This window comes from Ambystoma mexicanum, chromosome 6q (assembly GCF_040938575.1).
Source record: "Ambystoma mexicanum isolate Mex_15411 chromosome 6q, UKY_AmexF1_1, whole genome shotgun sequence".
In the NCBI taxonomy this organism is placed as follows: domain Eukaryota; kingdom Metazoa; phylum Chordata; class Amphibia; order Caudata; family Ambystomatidae; genus Ambystoma; species Ambystoma mexicanum.
Genome location: NC_090937.1, coordinates 178873409 through 178891115, shown reverse-complemented (window position 1 = coordinate 178891115; position 17707 = coordinate 178873409). Strand labels below are relative to the sequence as shown.

At 42.9% G+C, this 17707-nt stretch overlaps 1 protein-coding gene across 4 annotated transcripts in view; it reads left to right on the top strand.

Moving 5' to 3' along the window:
• TBC1D2 (TBC1 domain family member 2) overlaps positions 1–17707 on the top strand; it is a 1652487-nt gene that overhangs the window by 284693 nt on the left and 1350087 nt on the right. For all 4 annotated transcript variants that reach the window (XM_069630602.1, XM_069630605.1, XM_069630603.1 and 1 more), the window contains one exon: positions 7361–7505. In XM_069630602.1, the coding sequence (XP_069486703.1) occupies positions 7361–7505 (145 nt within the window). The remainder of the gene's footprint in view (positions 1–7360; positions 7506–17707) is intronic.

Here is a 17707-nt window from a genome sequence, read left to right as displayed (position 1 = left end):
TGTTACACACCTCTGTGATATCGAGAGTCACATATGCCAGAGACTTCATATTCATCACCTGTAGCGGTAAGTATAGGGGCAGATTAGCTGAAACCGTCCGGTGAAAGCGACTGCGGACATCAGGCTTTAATTGTGAAATGTGGAACACTGGATGAATCCTACTCCAGTTAGAGGGAAGTTGTAGATGAAATGCTGCTTTACCACAAAGACCAATTACTGAGAAATGACCAAAGAAACAGGGTGACAGTTTTGACTGGACCAAATGTCGTGAGAGGAAACAAGGTGCGAACCATACTTTGTCACCTATTTAGAGTTTCGGAGCTGGGGTGCGGTGTCGATCTGCGAACCGTCTGACTCTGTCCTGACCTTCTTTTAAGGCCCCTGAAGCTGCCTTATGACCCTGCTGAATACTGGAGATCAGGTTGTCAACGTCAGGAAATGATGATGCAGAGGGAACCACAGTAGGAAAAACGCCTGGATGTAATCCGTAAGAACAGAAGAAGGGACTGGTTTTCAGCGCTGTGTGCAATGCGTTATTATATGGAAATTCGGCTAGCGATAGCAGTTCTTGCCAGTTGTTCTGAGCTGAGGAAACATAACATCTCAAATACCCTTCTAGAGTTTGGTTAAGATGCTTGGTTTGTCCATTGGATTGCGGATGATATCCGACACTGAGGGCCCTTTTTATGCCTAGGAACGCACACACCTGTTTTCAGTATCTGAAGCTATATTGCGATCCTCTATCCAATATGATAGTGTCCGGGAGTCCATGCTTGGAGAAGATATGCTTGATGAATATACGAGCCATCTGAGGGGCTGATGGGATACCAGCTAATGGAACAAAATGAGCCATCTTGGTAAATGAATCAATAGTGGCCATTATCGCAGTGCATCCCCTTGAAGGAGGTAGTTCTATAAAATCCGTAGAAATCATTTTCGACTGTCGATCTGGTAAAGGCATTCGTGTCAATGCACCTACTGGAGGGTCACGAGGGGTCTTGGTCTGCTGGCATACTAGACATGAAGAGATGCATTCTAGGACATCCTTTTTTAGGGAGGGCCACCAAAAGTTTCTCCGGATGAGCTCCAAGGTAATACAAACTCCATGATGACCTGCTGTTGAGGATTCATGACAGAGTCGAAGAACCTCTCTTTGTAACGGTGCACTGGGAACACATACTGCCTGATTGTGGAAATAGTAACCGTCTTCTTTGGTTATCCATATTTGCTCAAAGTATCTGGTTCCGAGGTGTCAAGGTTCTGGGAATGTACCCTGATTTTGTTCATGAAATCTGAGATAACGTGAAGAAATACTGCTTTCGGGAATAGGGGTTCAGAAGGAAAAGGTTGGATATGAATGGGATCCTTCTGGGAAAGAGCATTCAAAGGTTGATTTTCCCTGGGATGAAAGTAAACTCAATCCGAAAGGGCGAAAATAAATATACCCATCGAGCTTGGCGACTGTTCTGAGTCTGTGCATACTGAAGGGCTTGCAAGTTATGGTGGTCAGTGCGGACTTCTACAGGAAAACAAGCACCTAGAAGCAAATGACGCTATTCCTCGAAGGCTCGTTTCATGGCTAGAACTTCCTTCTCTAGGATGGTATAATTAAGTTCTGCTGCTGTTAAGGTGTTAGAGAGGTAAGCCACCGGTCGCTCTGTCTGTGAATTATCTATTTGTAACAATACAGCCCCTAAGGCATGTGAGGAGGCGTCAGATTCCACTATAAACATTTTGTTTTGGTTGGGTGTGAGCAGAATAGGTGCAGAGCTAAACAGGGCCTTGAGGTGGTCAAATGCCTTCTGGGTTTCTTCGGTCCACTGAAAAGGGACACCTTTCTTCAATAGATGGGTGATGGGATGAGACAGACTAGAGAAACCAGGAAGTAATCGCCTGTAAAAGTTTGTGAATCCAAGGAATTGCTGTATTTCTTTCACTGACTTTGGAGCCGGCCAAGAAGTTACAGCTGTTACCTTCTCGGGATCCATGGCAAGTCCGGTAGCTGTCAGAATGTATCCTAGATATGTGACTTTGTCCTGATTGAATTCACATTTTCTAGCTTACAAAAGAGGTGGTTAATTTGAAGCCTTCGTAACACTTCTTGGACATGGGGCGTATGTTTTTGGATGTTGGATGAAAAAAACAGTATATCGTCCAAATAGACTATGACGAAACGTAGGAGTATGTCTGAGAATACATGGTCCATAAAACGCTGGAAGACGGCCGGTGCATTGGATAATCCAAAAGGCATGACTTGGTATTGGTATTGCACAAAAGGTGTTCGAAAGGCCGCCTTCCATTCGTCTCATTTTCGTATCCGAATCAAATGGTAGGCTCCTTCTAGATCTAATTTGGTGTAGACTACTGCCCCCTTTACTGCCTCCAAGATGTCCGGGATGAGTGGCATCGGGTATCGATCAGGGATAGTAATTTCATTCAACCCGCTAAAATTGATGCACGGGTGCAGTTCAGTGGTGGTGTTGTTTGGATTGAAAAATAAAGATGCGGCCGCGGGAGATGAAGATTGTGTGATGAGGCCGTTCTTCAGATTGGTCTGCAGGTACTCCTTCAGCACCTCTTTTTCTCGTGCCGATAAGATATACATGCGTCGAAAGGGTAAAGGGCTATCTGGCACTAGATCAATACCACAGTTATCCCTTCCATGTGGTGGAAGCTCAGCGAAATCTGAAGAGGAAAAAACCTTCTGAAAAGGTTTAAAGGGTTCCGGAAGACCTTGTACCTGATTAAGCATAGTATGCCTGGAAGGAATGGGACAGGAAGAAGTCGGGGGAAATGCTTCCACTAATCCTTTTGTGAGGCAATGATGGAGACAGAATTCGGAACCCAAAAAGAAGGTGCCTGCGGTCCATTTCACGGAGGGGTTGTGAACCCTTAACCATGAGAGACCTAAAATTACTGGGCAGTGTGCGGTCTTGATAATGTCCAACGTTATGTCTTCAATATGTGAATTTATTCCGAAATAAATGGGACTTGTTTGTTCACGTATGGGACCGGATACCAATGGACTTCCACCCACACTCTCGACTGGATGGAGATCGTCTTAATAGAACATGGTAATCCGTTTTCCTTTGCCACCTGGTCGTCGACAAAATTCCCTGCCGCCCGCTGTCTATTAATTCTGGGACTTGTTTAATCTGTACTGATCCCCACAAGAGTGTTATTAGGAGTACCGACATATGGGTTTCTTGAGCACCTGTGCATTGTGAGGAAAGAAATATCTTGGGGGAACCTTTGGCTCCGTCCCGAACTGTGGTTCACTTTACGGTCGAGCGCTGGCGTTTCCCTGTCTTCTAGGTGGGGCTACAGGGCATTGTTACACTAGATGGGTGTTATCTCCACAATACTTACATAGTCCCATGGACCGACACTGATTTCTTTCTTCTGGTGTGAGTGGACCCCTGGCGGTTCCTAGCTTCATGGGCTCTTCTGTGAGTGGTTTTACGTCGGAGGAGGCAAATTCAGGGAGCGACCGGGGAGGGGGACCTCTTCTTTTTTCTTTATTCCTTTCCTGTAACCTATAATCTAATTTCATGGTTAGAGCAATCAATTCAGCCAGGTTGTGTGGGTGAGGGACACAAAAGACCTCATCTTTTAAGTCTTCCGACAACCCTCTGTGGAAAATCGTGATCAGGGCATCGTCAGGCCAGGCCGTATCTGCTGCAAGGTGTTTGAACCGCGCTATATATGTTAGAAGTTCCTAACTGCCTTGTTTATAATCAAGAAGATGTTCCTGGGAGGAAATGGTGATCTCATGTCTGCAAAACATTGTTCTCAGGCTGTTACAAAAGGCTGGATAGGAATGCAAGAGTGGATTGTTGTTGGTGACTAGTGGAGTTGCCCAGGCCAGGGCAGCCCTGGAAACGTGAGAAATAAGATGCCCTACGTTATCTCTGTCCGTGGGGAAGAAAGCACTTTTGAATGCGAACTGCACAATACATGCCTCTAAGAATTCTTTAATTTTGTGGGGATTGCCATCAAATCGGCTACCCAGCCAAGGGCCTGGAGGGAGTTCCGAACACTGTGGGGACCTATTTGATGCAGCAACGAGGCATTCTCTTGTTTCAGTTGTTGTACTTCATTAGTCAAAGTCTGTACTGCATGAACCAACTGCTATACCTGCTCCATGGTGGTAGATAGGCGTTGCTATCTGTAATGACTGACCACGTCTGGCATGCACAATAGAACTCAAAATAGCACCAACCTGAAACAGATGTAGCTATTCAGACGATTTGAGAATCCACCAGGTCGCCTTCCACCTCCCAGTGAAACATGACTGGAGGAGGACGGCTTCCAGGGAAACGCTCTGGCGGAAGAAAACCCTGTCCTGGAGTCTGGATGCTTGAGTGGTCTGCGCCAGGCCTCCCTTGTTGTTGGAGCGCCTATAGAGGATAGGTGGTTACCTTGGAATGAGAAGGGTAAAATTATATTAAAGGACAGTAGAAAGTGATAAACCTATAAGAAGGTCTATTACCCTTCAATGTTGTAGGAAGTCTCTTATAGTAGGGGTTTCTCAAATCCGGGTGCACAGGAATGGACTGGATTCTGAAGACGGAGTGCTCTAAGGAAGAGAGGATAGTATAAGAAAAGGTGTATGATCTACTACTGTCAGAGAGGTACAGAAGGATGGTTCCTACTGCTGCTTTGATTCTGAGAGGCGGGCGAGTGTACTCCTCTGCCGTGTGGCTGGATTACGGCAATGGCGTCTTTCCAATGGGGTCCGGAGATTCTGCACAAATGAATAGTCAAGTGCTATGACTGGAGACACTAAGAAAGGAATCACAGGTAAGTGTGGGTTAGAATGGGTTGGATGAGAATGGGGATATGGAAATCGAACATACCTGATAGTGAATTACTTCTGGGAATGCGGATAGAGACGCCGGGAGGCGAAATAGTTGCGGGAAGCCAGGGGGAAACCTCTGAAGTTGCGAAAAGGAAACAAGAGAAAGCAAGCAAGTTTAGGCTTAGAATTTTCAGAACAAAGGCAGCAAACTAGGAAGAGCGTACTTAGGATACGTGGCTACCACAAGAGTAGCAACGCAAGGCAGTGTCTGAAGACCCCTGAAGTATCGTCTTCGGCAAAGGGGGCGGAGCCGGATCCAGAGTGCTTGGCGGAGAGTCTGAAACAACACTGCTCGCTGGAGACGCCATCTTGGTAGAAGTCAAGTGAATCAGAGCCAAACGCTGCCAACGGTGCCACAATGACCAGTCATGCATGCGAGATGTGACACCAACCCAGTATGAGTTGTACAATAATGATAAAGCAAGTGGCATTTCGGAATATCACCTTTTTTATTCTCTGCACTGTTACAGGTTTTGCAAACCAAATGTGTTAAAAAAAACACCTTCTTGTAAGTGGAGGCATTGCCGGCATTGATCCATGCAGTATTATTGCATGTGGTAATACTGCATATATCCAATGGTAATCCAAAATGGGGAATAAAAAATGAATATGTAGAGCTCTAATTTAACCTGCAAATTACTGTTACTGTATGCCGTAACATTCATTGGGTCTCATTATGAGTTTGGAGACAGCCATGCCGTTTTTAGTGACATGGCTACCCCCAAACTTGAGTCCGGGTCCCGCAAAAGGGGACTTACTGGGCCATTTCGACCTTGGAGGGCCCGGTAATTCCTCTTCACGGGACCCGGACCCGGTACGTCCCCATTCTTATTTGAGCCCCCATAGGGCTCAATGGGAATGGGGAGGATGCCAACAACGGGCCCGTTCCTAACATCCTGTTCTGCTAGCGGGTCCCGCTCTGCACGTCTGGTCTGACCAGGCATACAGTGCAGGACCCGCTGCAGAACTCATAATGTGGCGGCCCGGTATGAACGGTACCGGTCCCTTACCGGCACCGTTCATACCGTGGTCGCCACAGTTATAATGAGGCCATAAGTTATTAATAGAGGTAATAACGCTAAATTCGTAATGAAGCCGTTGGTCCTTTTTAATAACTAAACAAAAGCATCAAAAAAGAACAATGGCTAACCACTAGACTGGACAATAAAGGAGGGCGGTGCTCATTATGGAACAAGTACAGACCATCCAAATAAGGATGGCCCTCTTTAAGGAATAATTTAGGTCCGTTTTAGTGGAAAGACCTGGGCAAAATGGGATTTGAGTAATTACTCTATGGACGAGTCAGTGGGAAAAAGGGCAGAGCAACACGTTTTAGAGGTTGCCTCACCATTTCGACCAGTGGGAGCGGGATTGTGCTCTACACTTCTGGGCTATGTAATGGGCAATGCGTGCATCAAAGCAGTAGTTCCGCCCGTAGCCAGGCAGCCATTACTGCCCATTTATGTAATCTGGCGCGAAATGCTTATTTCTACACACATACAATTCAAAACGGGTTCAGTGAGTAAATAGATGGTATTTACATTCTTCCCGTTGTGGGGTTACTCGACTGTCCCTTAAATTTCGTCATCCTCCCCAGTGTGTATATCCAAATGTTTCCTCAAAAGTAATGGTGCTTTACAGTCTATTGTCCTAGAGTATTTTCCCAGCAGTCTGAATAGATTTTGTTTTTCTTCCTTGTACGTTGTTGCATCGTTCTAGCTATGATGGAGGGGGAGAAGGACACTGACACGTTTCATACGCGTTTCTAGTCAACAGCCTGGAATTTGACTTTTCCATGCGTCAGGCAAATAATCATTAAAGGGACGCTGGGAAAGCTTAGAGGGTCGGCAGGCCTGGAGGTGGAATTCCTTGGATTTCCACTGGCCCAGTAAGGCAGGTGTGAAGGCATTACTACTAGTTTGTTGCAGTTGAACTCTAAATATAGCAGCGTTTGCGATTGCTTCGTTTAAGTGAGGGCGGACAAAGCAAAGCGACTTAGAAGGGGAGCTACCACCATCTATGCTACCAAGAGCTGGTCCGCTAACCTGGGCCACAGCATCTGTGGAAGCAGGGTTTGTGCAAGGGTACCCTACCATGTCTTTCTCCTTTTTGACAACTACAATGGGGTTTGAGAGTGTTTGACACTTCTGCAGGTGCCGAAAGTCAAATGCAGTTTAAATGGGGGGCGGGGTGACGGGGGGGGGGGGCAACACAGTGCCTGCCTTATTTTAACATCCTATGGTAAATTGGATGATTGAGCCGCACACCATCATTGTCAAATTTACTACACATTAAGTGATCTTATTGCCACTGGTTTGGGGAAAAGGTAGGCAGAAAAAAAGATAATAAATGAACTCTTTCTTTCCCCAAACCTAGTATTAAAAGTAAAGTAACAATGCCTGGTATACATCTATTGAAAAGTGTGACTATAAATGATGTGCCACGGTGGATCTTGCATGCGCTGCACATTAAATTAATTGCCTGTTCTTTCTATTTCAGGCAGTCCACAAACAAGCCATGATGTACTGGTTGCAGCAGTTGCAAATGAGACGCTGGGAGTTTTTCAACAGCAGAAGTGGTCTACCTCTTAGAAGATCAATTACCCCTGCCCTGTCTGCCACAGAAGATGAATCGCAATACCCAGGTAGTCATCTAATTTGAGAAATTTACATTTGTGTGAATGACTGTTTAAATAACCTTTTTTTGAATGGATTTCATTTTTAAAGGATATTGACAAATGGATATGAGAAATACATATCATGGAAACTGATCAGAGTTGGATAGCTTGCTCTATATCTGGCCCTTTGCTTTCACACTGTTAGAATTATCGGATGTTATATAAGTTTTGTAAACACAACAGCTACCACAGCATGACATTACGCAGCAGCCTTCTGGCATAACCAGGTTTGGTGGCAAATTAAGTGTCTTTGTTAGGCAGAATCCTGTGCAGTTCCCTTGGGGAGCCCTACAGAAGATTAAGACTACAGGTGAGAGCAATAAATCCCCTTTGGTATCAGTCTGCACCACAAAGATTTAGTTGGTAGCTGTGGCTGAGCAGTCAGACTTATCTCAAGAGGGAGATGAGCAGTATTCAGGGTTTATACATTAGGCCTACAGTACTATGGGACAAGGAAATAATGACCAAAGCTTTGTATTAAAAAGTAGAGATATATTTATTTTATACACTTCTACTAAAACACATTTATCACAGTCGTCAAGCAAGTTAAAATAAGTCAAGGAAAAATATACACACTCCCTAGTTGTAGACCAAGTGAACCAGAGTGAAAACTGAGCAAAACGGCACAGTGGAAACCACACACAAGGAATGCTCTAACAATTTCTCACAAGGGAGGGAAAGCACAAGTTATATAGAAATAGCTTCTTACACACCCTAGCAACACTTCCTATAAGTTTGTGAACCCGTTTAAGCAAGACAGTGCATCAGTATAGAATATACTTATATGAAAACTGAGCAAAATGGAATTTCACAAGGTTTAACAATGGGAAAGGAAGGGTAGTTAGCAGAAGCACCAACACAGTTCGAGTTGAGAATATATCTAAAGAAGGCAGATCTAACAAATGTAGCCAGAGTCAATAGGCCTGTGCCAGAATCAGTGGTACAGGGCAGGGGCCCAGGAGCAAAATGTTCTTGTAGCTGCAGTCAAGTCTTTAGTTAACGATGTTGAAAATGTGGATGCTGAAAGTGAAAGACAATGTTAAGAGAGAGGGGCAGCCAACCCAACAGGTAGGTAAAGGATTTAAAACACCTTTAGGTCTACCGCGAAGAAAGGGCGGCCTGGCGGAACAATGTACTTTTAAAATGAAGAAGTGGCTCCTGCGGTGGCGGTTGTTCCTGGTAGTTCCTGAAGTTCGGGGGATCCAGCAGAGGGAGAGAGGCTCTCGTCGTGGAGGAAGGTTCAAGTTACTGCACTACCCATGGATGAAACCAGCCGCGGTGCTGCCCGACGAATAAAAGGTACTCTCCTTTAAATTCCAGTCCGGGTGGACTGGTGCCTGGCTATCCGGTCTCTGAGTACAGGGTACTGGCGATTCGACCAAGGCAGGTGCAGGAAGGCGATTGGTAAACTGGTTGGCCCCACCAGCTCAAGGGAAGAAGGCTTTTGCAGATGAAGATCTTCTCTCGTCGTGTGGAGAAAAGTGGTGAGACGCTGCAGCAGGGCTTCACCGGTGGTTCAGTCGTTGCAGATGACTTTGGCTTCTCTCCTGTTCGGCTTCTGAGTTCCAGTGGCGACGTCTTGCTCTTCCAATCCTCAGGACCCGCTTTTATGCAAAAAGATCCCCATTCATACGGCCTAGCTGTCACTCACACAGTGGAGTGGTCATCTTGTCAGGAGACCCTCCAGCCTATCAGGATAGAGTGCGACATGGGTTACGGAGGCAACCCTGCCCAGGGGTCCTACTCCCCCTCCCACACAACGGACCCACCTCAGACTCAGAGGCGCCGAAAGGAGGCCTTCTTGACAGAAGCCCACTAAAAGGACGAACAAAGGATCCTCAACCTGGGTTAGGAGTTTAGAGAAAGACACGAGAAAGAAGTTATATTAAAGTACTGGCAAATAAAACCTACCGGAGTAAAGTTGATATAAAAATAAACAGGTGGTATGTTAGAGGCTGTCAGAAAAAGTGGTAGCCTCGAACAATGGGAAAATCCCATTGGAAAATATTCGCGGTCGACTATTTATGGTAGTAACCACTGCCACCAGCCAGAAACTTTAGAGAGAGGGACTGTACGGTATCCCCTCGAAAATGAACATAAGGGAAAAACTATTAACCCTATCCAGTACCTCCATAGTAAGATGGGGTGTCTGGTTAAGTTCATAAAAATTGACTAGTAAAGTCAATTGGGACTTTACATGCCCTGGGAGACAGTAGTCAGTCCCAGGGTATGGAGTCTATGTTTGGGGGTCGCTACGACACCCCTGTGTCACTGCACGGAGGGTGCTGTGTAACACATGTGAATAAAGATGGTTCCTATGGGGTTGAGAAAATCCCTTAGACATTAAACACAAAAATAGCCTAGAACACACATAGCAAAAATGCCTAAGAGTTGGAAAAAGAGTCTCACTCTTAGCAGGTAAAAAGAAACAAACCCTTTACTCTATAGGTAAGGGAAATTAGCCATAGAATGAGAATTCTCCCTAACAGTCTTGATGTCTTTTTATGAAGGATAGGTGATCCTGCAGTTTGGACAGAGAAGAAGGAAGGTAGTTTCAGAGCAGGGCTGCCTGAACAACAAATCGTCTGCCCCCTTTCTCGATTTCTTCAACTTGGATGTTTTTTTGGAGGAGTGTAGACGATGGCTTTAGGATATAAGCATGGGCACATTGAAGGGCTCAGTATAAAACCACCTCAGCGTAATACATATACAATTACTCGAAAATTGCTCGTTGTTGGTTTGGGGTCAGTATACGCAGATAGGTGCCAATTCAGTACAGTGACGATAGTACCGCTGTTCTTAGCTTTAGACGGCAGTAGGCACCAGGTAGACCCAATTATATGATGTTTGTATAATCAATTCTTGATGCTACCAGGGCCAAAATGATTTTGACTCTGTGCAGAAAGATCAACAATGGAAAAAAGCATCTCAATACTTTTTAAGGAGTCAAAACCATTCTGACTGCTTTAAACGGTAGGGCATGTCACAGTGATGACATATACATTAATCAACACCCGCAAGCTTTTTTATTTATTGCTGCCACTGGGGGTGGACATATACACACTGTTTCAGGCCAGATGTCTGAAGGCATGGCTTTCGTTGAGGCAACCACATCTGAAGACTCAGTCATGGATGATCATCTTGATTTGCATGTCTTGTAAGCACAAAAAACAACAGCCCATGTAGCACTGGACACCTTATGTATTTATTGCAATTCGTGACCAATTCCACGTGTAGTGATTAGGGATTTGCTGAAACAATATTGTCAAAGGTAGTCACCACAAGTTTTAAGAATATTAATTTCCAAGAGAAGGTTAGGAAAGCATTATGCAGTTGCAATTGGGTAAGTAAACGCATCCCGTTTTTGTTGAAAAGACTGACTGCTTTTAAACAGGAAACTTAAAATGTCTCTTATTTTATTTTAATATGTTTTTATACTGTCCAAATCATCACAGTACTAGTATCAGAGCGCCTAGGCTCGGCCGTGGAGTGGCATACTGTGCCCCGGCCAGGCGTAGCCTAACGTTAGTCTGATGGAAGAAAGAAAATGAGCGAGGGTAAGATAAGTGGATGGAAAAATGGGATGAAGATGCTACAGACTCAGAGAGGGGGAGATGCAGCAAGGGAAGACATTTTGTGATAGCAGGGGTGTGTGTCAGTCCTGTTAGGTAGAGCATGGTTCTACAAAAGTGAGAAGGTGAATATGTCTTAAGTATTATGATAACTCGAGAGGATAGCTCAGGGGCGCTCGCCTTGGAAACTAGATGACACGGAGAAACACAGGTTCGATCCCGGGGCCGCGCTTAGAAACCTTTAGGTATTAAGTGCATTATAAATAACCAATTACAAATAATTGGGCTGTGCTGCCAAGACACATTTGGAGAATGTTAAGTTTGTACACAATGTAATGTCGGATGCATGAGGGGCTTGCAAGTGTGCTCAAGCAATCCTGGAAGCTTGGTTACTTATTTGCCCAAGCCTGACTATAATTTGAATCCCAGGGCACACTCAGCATGCTAATTCTGAGTGCCAAGCCTGAGAAAAGAATGATATAGTTAGGAATAGGCTGTGTATGAGGTGAATATTATTGGTAGCAGAAGGTAAGCGAATGGTGTTGTCAAACTGGTATACAGTAAAATTAAAAACTCCTGGATCTTGATGTCAAAAAGTTTACTATGAAGTGGTTGTTCGATGGCACATCATGCTAGTCTTTTTCTTCATTCACAGTGAGACATGGTGATGGAAGTAGGCTATCCAAATATAGTAATACTTATCCTTCTTTAGTGAGAAAGTGTAGCCTGAGCTACCCTTGTAGGATCTATCATCAGACTATGTAAAAGTCAGAGATGGATGTGCGACCATTTAGGGCAGGTAGGGAGAGAAGAGTCCTTCTGTATGTAGTGACAGGCTGGCACACTTTTCCCATGTTATGTTACTATACTTTGACTTTTCCCATGAGGCTATGATACACTTTGTACAGCACTTTATGCTACAGTGAGTCTACCCCACAGAACTGAGGAACAGGTAGGGAAGCTTTCAGTACAGAAGCCGACAAACGTGAACTGCAGTGTGCCAAAAGATTAGCGCTGGATAGTCCTTCAGCCAGCCCAAGTGAAGAGAAAGTGTGTGAAACAGAAATAGATGTTCCCCAAAATGAACTCACTGGTCAGAGAAATGGTGCTCTGGCATCTTGTACATTGGAAATTCGTGTAATAACATTTGGGAGGGATTGTATGCCCGAAATGCAAATTTGTCATGTTCACAGCTCCCAGAAAAATGAGCAAAATGATCCCTTTTGGTGTCCTCTTCACGTTATGTTAAGAAGAGAGATTTTATACTGCACCAAAGCACCACCGTAATAGTGTCAGAGCAACATTGGCTTGTCCGTTTGTGCAAACGTATATGGACATAAATACGTTCTTTGGTTCAGCAACGCATTGACGTGTACGCCTGCTATCGCGTGGTGTAGGTGTTCCGGGATTTGCACGTGATTTTCCACCACCCGACGTTCCCAGTTCAATTCCATTAATACATTTTAATTTGCGCACGTATGGGCGGTCCGATTGCTTGACGGTGGAACGTCCCTCGTAACGCACACTTTTTCGCTTGTTCTTCCTCATTCTGCGTGTTCTGCCTGTTTTTAGGGGGCTGCACAGGCCCGACCCACCCTCTTCTTGAAGTCTTGCGCAAGGCGTTAGTCGAGTTGCAGTGACGTGGCAGACTAGCGCAGATTCCTCGCAAGTGCCTTGGAAGCACCTAGCGATTTCGGGCACAAGTCACTTTTTCCCCCCGCTGAATATTCCATGAATCGGGTCCTAAGTCTTTAGTGGTGTAATTGGAGATTCTGTTCTTTTGCATTATTTCTGGTTTAGTGGATGCTAAGTTTCGTTAGTAGATACTCAATTGTGCTTTGTTTAGTTGAACTGGCCTTCCCTTAATAGTAGTAAATGTAGATCTAGGCCCAGATACTCCAAAAATGGGGCATCTGAAAAAAGAGTTTATTATTATTTTTTTTTATTTAATAACTTTATTTGTTTTTAGTCAAAAAAGTAGACCTTACAAATAATTTGTGATTCTTTCAGACAATACAAAATTGTTAAAATCAGACACCATAAAATATTATGGTATGAACACAATCGATATGACATGTTGTACATAAAAATATCAAATTCATAAATTAAGATTTGTACAAGAGTACACTAGATTTAAGCACCATCAATTCTCAACATTCATTAGTTATTTAAGGTTGCAATGCATTTTCTAGTTCTTTCTCAATGATATTTACAAAGTTCGTTGTTTTTACTACAGAAGTATCTGTTGATCCCCACATACATTTAGTCCAAATCCACTCTCTAGCTAGAATCGTATTAGCTTTCATAAAGGATTTTATAAGAATGCATCGTACATTTTCAAAGTAACAGCAATATAAGAACAGATGATTTAAAGTCTCCACAGCTTGATTACAAAAACGACATACCTCGTTAGAGTGAGCCAATGTTTCTTTAGACCAGTGTTTCTTTCTAGATTGAGTGTGAATTAAATCTAGCCTGAAGCGCATAAAAGTGCGACGGACCTTAGAACAGGGGCAAAGTGTTAAATAAGTCATGCGTGGTTTCTGCTTGTGTATAAATTTGCAATATTCCGAACAAGAAGGGTAAATTTCCATTGTCGTACAGGTATCGCCCCAATCCTGTAACAGTAATTTCTTCTTGATTTTCTCTTGAAAAAGTTCCAGATCTTCCATTGGGAGATTGATCTTATCCAGTAGGGTTAGCATGCGTTCTTTAAATTGCACCATAGAGGGAGGGTTGTTATCTATTAACATTCTGTTTAGCCCTATGTAGAGCGAATTTCTAATGGGAAATAATATTTTAGCAAAATTGTTTAACATGCGCCAATTGTATCTGGAGGAGAGGGAGTTAATCCCCAACTCATGTCTTATCACAACATTAGGCAATGATGAGGGTAAGCCTAATACATCTTTCCAAATCTGCCCTTGAAGTTGGTCCAATAATGGCCCTAGATCATGTAAGGTAAGTTCAGCTCCGTATAATAGAATGGCTTCAACTTTTTTTGAATAAAATTCCAATAGTGGCAATAGAGAACATTTGCAAATTTTAGTAGAATTTTCATTTGGCATTTTAATGGAGAAATTTTCGCAATAAATTGTTCTTTCATGAATTTATAGGAGGTATTCTTGGAGAGAATCAATCCTAAGTACGGTAAAGTGGGGCTAATTGTAATTGGAGAGACACCAATTTTCCATACAAACTTACGTACTTTTTTCTTATTTGAAAAGATAATAATGTTAGATTTTTGAGGATTGACTACCAAATTATTAGAGTTACAATATTGCATGAAGCAATCTAGTTTAGCTTGAAGGCCTGACTGAGTCCGATCAAAAAATAAGCGTACGCTAACCAGGACAATGTAAAGGCTCCAATGCGAATAGCAAACAACTTCTTAGCATTCCATAGATCTTCTATATCTCGTAGATAGAGATTAAATAGTATCGCTGCTAAATTACAGCCTTGTTTAACACCTGTAAACGATGGACTAGCTTGGGTTAGTGAGCCTTCCCTGTTAATTCTAACTTTGAAATTAGTTTTAAAGTGCAACATTTGAATAATAGTAATGAGGTATTGGGGGAATTTTGCTTTCCGCAATTTTTCCCATAATATGCTTCTAATAACCCCATCAAACGCAGCTTTCAGATCTAAGGAGGCAACAAAGACGGGGCCGTGAGACGGGCATGTGGCATGAGATATAATATGAGCCATCAAACACGCATTAAGGGGGGTTCCCATCCCTTTGCGAAAACCCACTTGCGAAGAACACAAAGAATCGTGGTTGCGTGCAAATATTTCAAGCTCTTGTAGAATTAAAGAGGCCAATATTTTCGCAGCAACATCAATAATCGCTATAGAACGATAATTATTTGGGTCTTCAATTGACCCTTTTTTGTGTAAAGGAATGATAATAGAAGTAAGCCAAGACTCTGGTGTCTTTTTGGATTTGAATATCTCTTGGAAGATCGTAAGAAAGAAAGGGGCCCAAAATAAAGGATCATCCTTTATTAAACAAGGAAGGAGTCCATCAGGACCTGCACATTTAGAGCTTTTTAGTTTCTGAATAACCCCAAGTATGTCATTCTTTCCCCAAGGACAAACATTAGGAAGTAGATGGCAATCAGGTGGAGTATCAAGTACGCAAACATTTTTTGGGAGAGCATATTTGCCAAGAAAAAAAGAAGTCCAGGTTGCACTGTCAAGGCCAGAGACAAACTCACGCGGTGGTTCTTTATATAGAGATCTTATCGTATGCCATATGTCTTTAGTCTTGCAATTACAAAGAAGAGTTACTCATTTTTGATTTTGAAGCAGTTTGTTAGCATCATTAATCTCCTTTACTGCTTTTTTATATGAAAATAGAACCTTTTTTTTTAGCGCGAAATACTCAGCATTGGAGCACCACGTAGACTTCTTTAACATCCGTATGTGAGGGTTTTTCTTACTTTTTAGAACTGCTATCTTGGCACAAAAGTCATCTCTGTTATATTCATCGAAGAGTTGCTCAGACTTGCGAAAAACACCTTTCGCCAAATGTGTGGCAATCATTTCACAATTCCATTTTAGGATTGCAGAATTAAACATGCCATTTTGTGCTTTATCTTTCCAGAGATCTCTGTTGACAATGAATGTGAAATCTCTGCATGTAGCAGGAGACCAGTTGATTGAAGCACCTGGTCTGTGACTTTGAATTAGTGCTAACTGAGCTACTGGAGGACACGAAGTGAAATAATTCCGAATTGAGGTGGTGATCATCACATGATCTCCCATGTCAGTCCTAAGGTTATTTGTTTTAGTCATAGAACGAGAAAGTCCATTTGAGGCAAATATGTGATCGATCCATGAACTTATGTTACCCCTTTTCCAAGTGACATTAGAATGAGTATCTGTGTAGTCAATTAAGTGTATATTCCAGGTTTTGAGGAATTTACACCAAATATTTCCTTTTAGACTAGAGGCATGGTGATGGTATGAGTGGGAAACTCCTAGAGATGCCATGGTGTCCCATATGGGAATTAAAATCTCCTCCGATAAGGATTTCTGCATATGGAGCTTTGCAGAGTGCAAGGTTAAGGGCATCACCCAAAATCTCAACCGCTTTCTCAATTTGAAGTTGAGCGGGATTCCAATAAAGGGAGACCAACAATAGATTTTTGTTCGTTTGGACCATAAAGGAAATGTCCAACATGATGAACATATCCAATTCATATATATTATTGATGGTAAAATTTAAACGGGTATCAATTAAGATCGCAATGCCACCAGTAGGTCTCCCTTTCAACCCTTTCTTAGCATGGTGGGAATAGGTTTTATAGCCATCAAATTGGACATCCTTCATGGCCATAGACTCTTGAATAAGTAAAATGTTAGGTAAGATTTTATGTTCTGCCGCTCTTCTCCATTTCAGTAAGTTAAGTAGCCAACAACAGTTCCACGACACAATGGTAAGATCATGACTTTATGAGGAGGCTGTAGATGAACTTATATTGACAGCAGACTTTATGAGAGGCTCCAGCATTTGAGCCCATTTAGGGCATTAGTCAAGGCAGAAAGTTATTCCGACATGTTTTTGTTCAATGCATTGTCTACAGATGGGGAATCTGTAGAGTCACTGTTTAGTTTCGGAGGAGGTGGTTGGTATTCCAGAAGGTCCATAGCAATTTTTATTTGTGGAAAACCAACCATGGCCAGACCAAGGATCAAAAGATCACTTTGGTGATCCCACATCAGTTTAGCAATTATGGGAGAAGACACTTTAGACAGCATCCTGTTGTTATTCATGTTAGGCAATCTAATCCACTCTGTCATTTGTAACCAAATTTCTGAGTGGAGGAATTTTATATAGGGCGTTCATAAGGAATGATCTGTTAATGCGAGCTGTCCCATTGGTTTTGACGTCACTGATCCATCCAATGGTGTTTTTCATTTCAGAGGGGATATTCTGGAATTGCTGGATGGTTTGATTCTCTTCTACTTCATTAGGACACTCTTGTTGGAAGGTCTCATCAGCGCTCTCTTTCAATTCTTCGGGCAAGTCACCCCCAGCATGATAATTTATTGTTCTAGGTTCAGCCCGCTTGACCATCTTGATCTTGTTGTATGATTGCTTCTGGAAGGATGTTATTAACGAGGGTAGTTAGTGTAGAATCAGATATAGATTGACTAGGACCCTTCGTCTGCAGAACCTTTTTAATCAATTGACCTTGCATGAAGTGAATATCTAAGCAAGAGCTTTCTTCTTTGGGGATTGATTCTAGTAATATGGCGATTTTTTCTAACACTTCTTTGCTATGCATGGTTTTTGAATGTTTTTCTTCTTCAACCGCAGTAATCGCAGTCTCTCCATAACTGTCCTCTTTACTTTTGAGTGTTAAGTTTCTAGTGAACCCACCCGATTTTTTTGAGGAAATGTCGGTGAAAAATGATGTTAAATGGGGTTGAACCATCAACTCAGACTGCACCTTAGATTCGGTTTCCGTATGAGTTTTTCCTTTGATGTTAACCACTTCCACATTTGAACGTTTTACGAGCTGCTTCTGTGTTTTTTTTTTCTTGAGTAACCAATTGCTTCAGAGGAATTCCATGAATAGGAGATGGTTT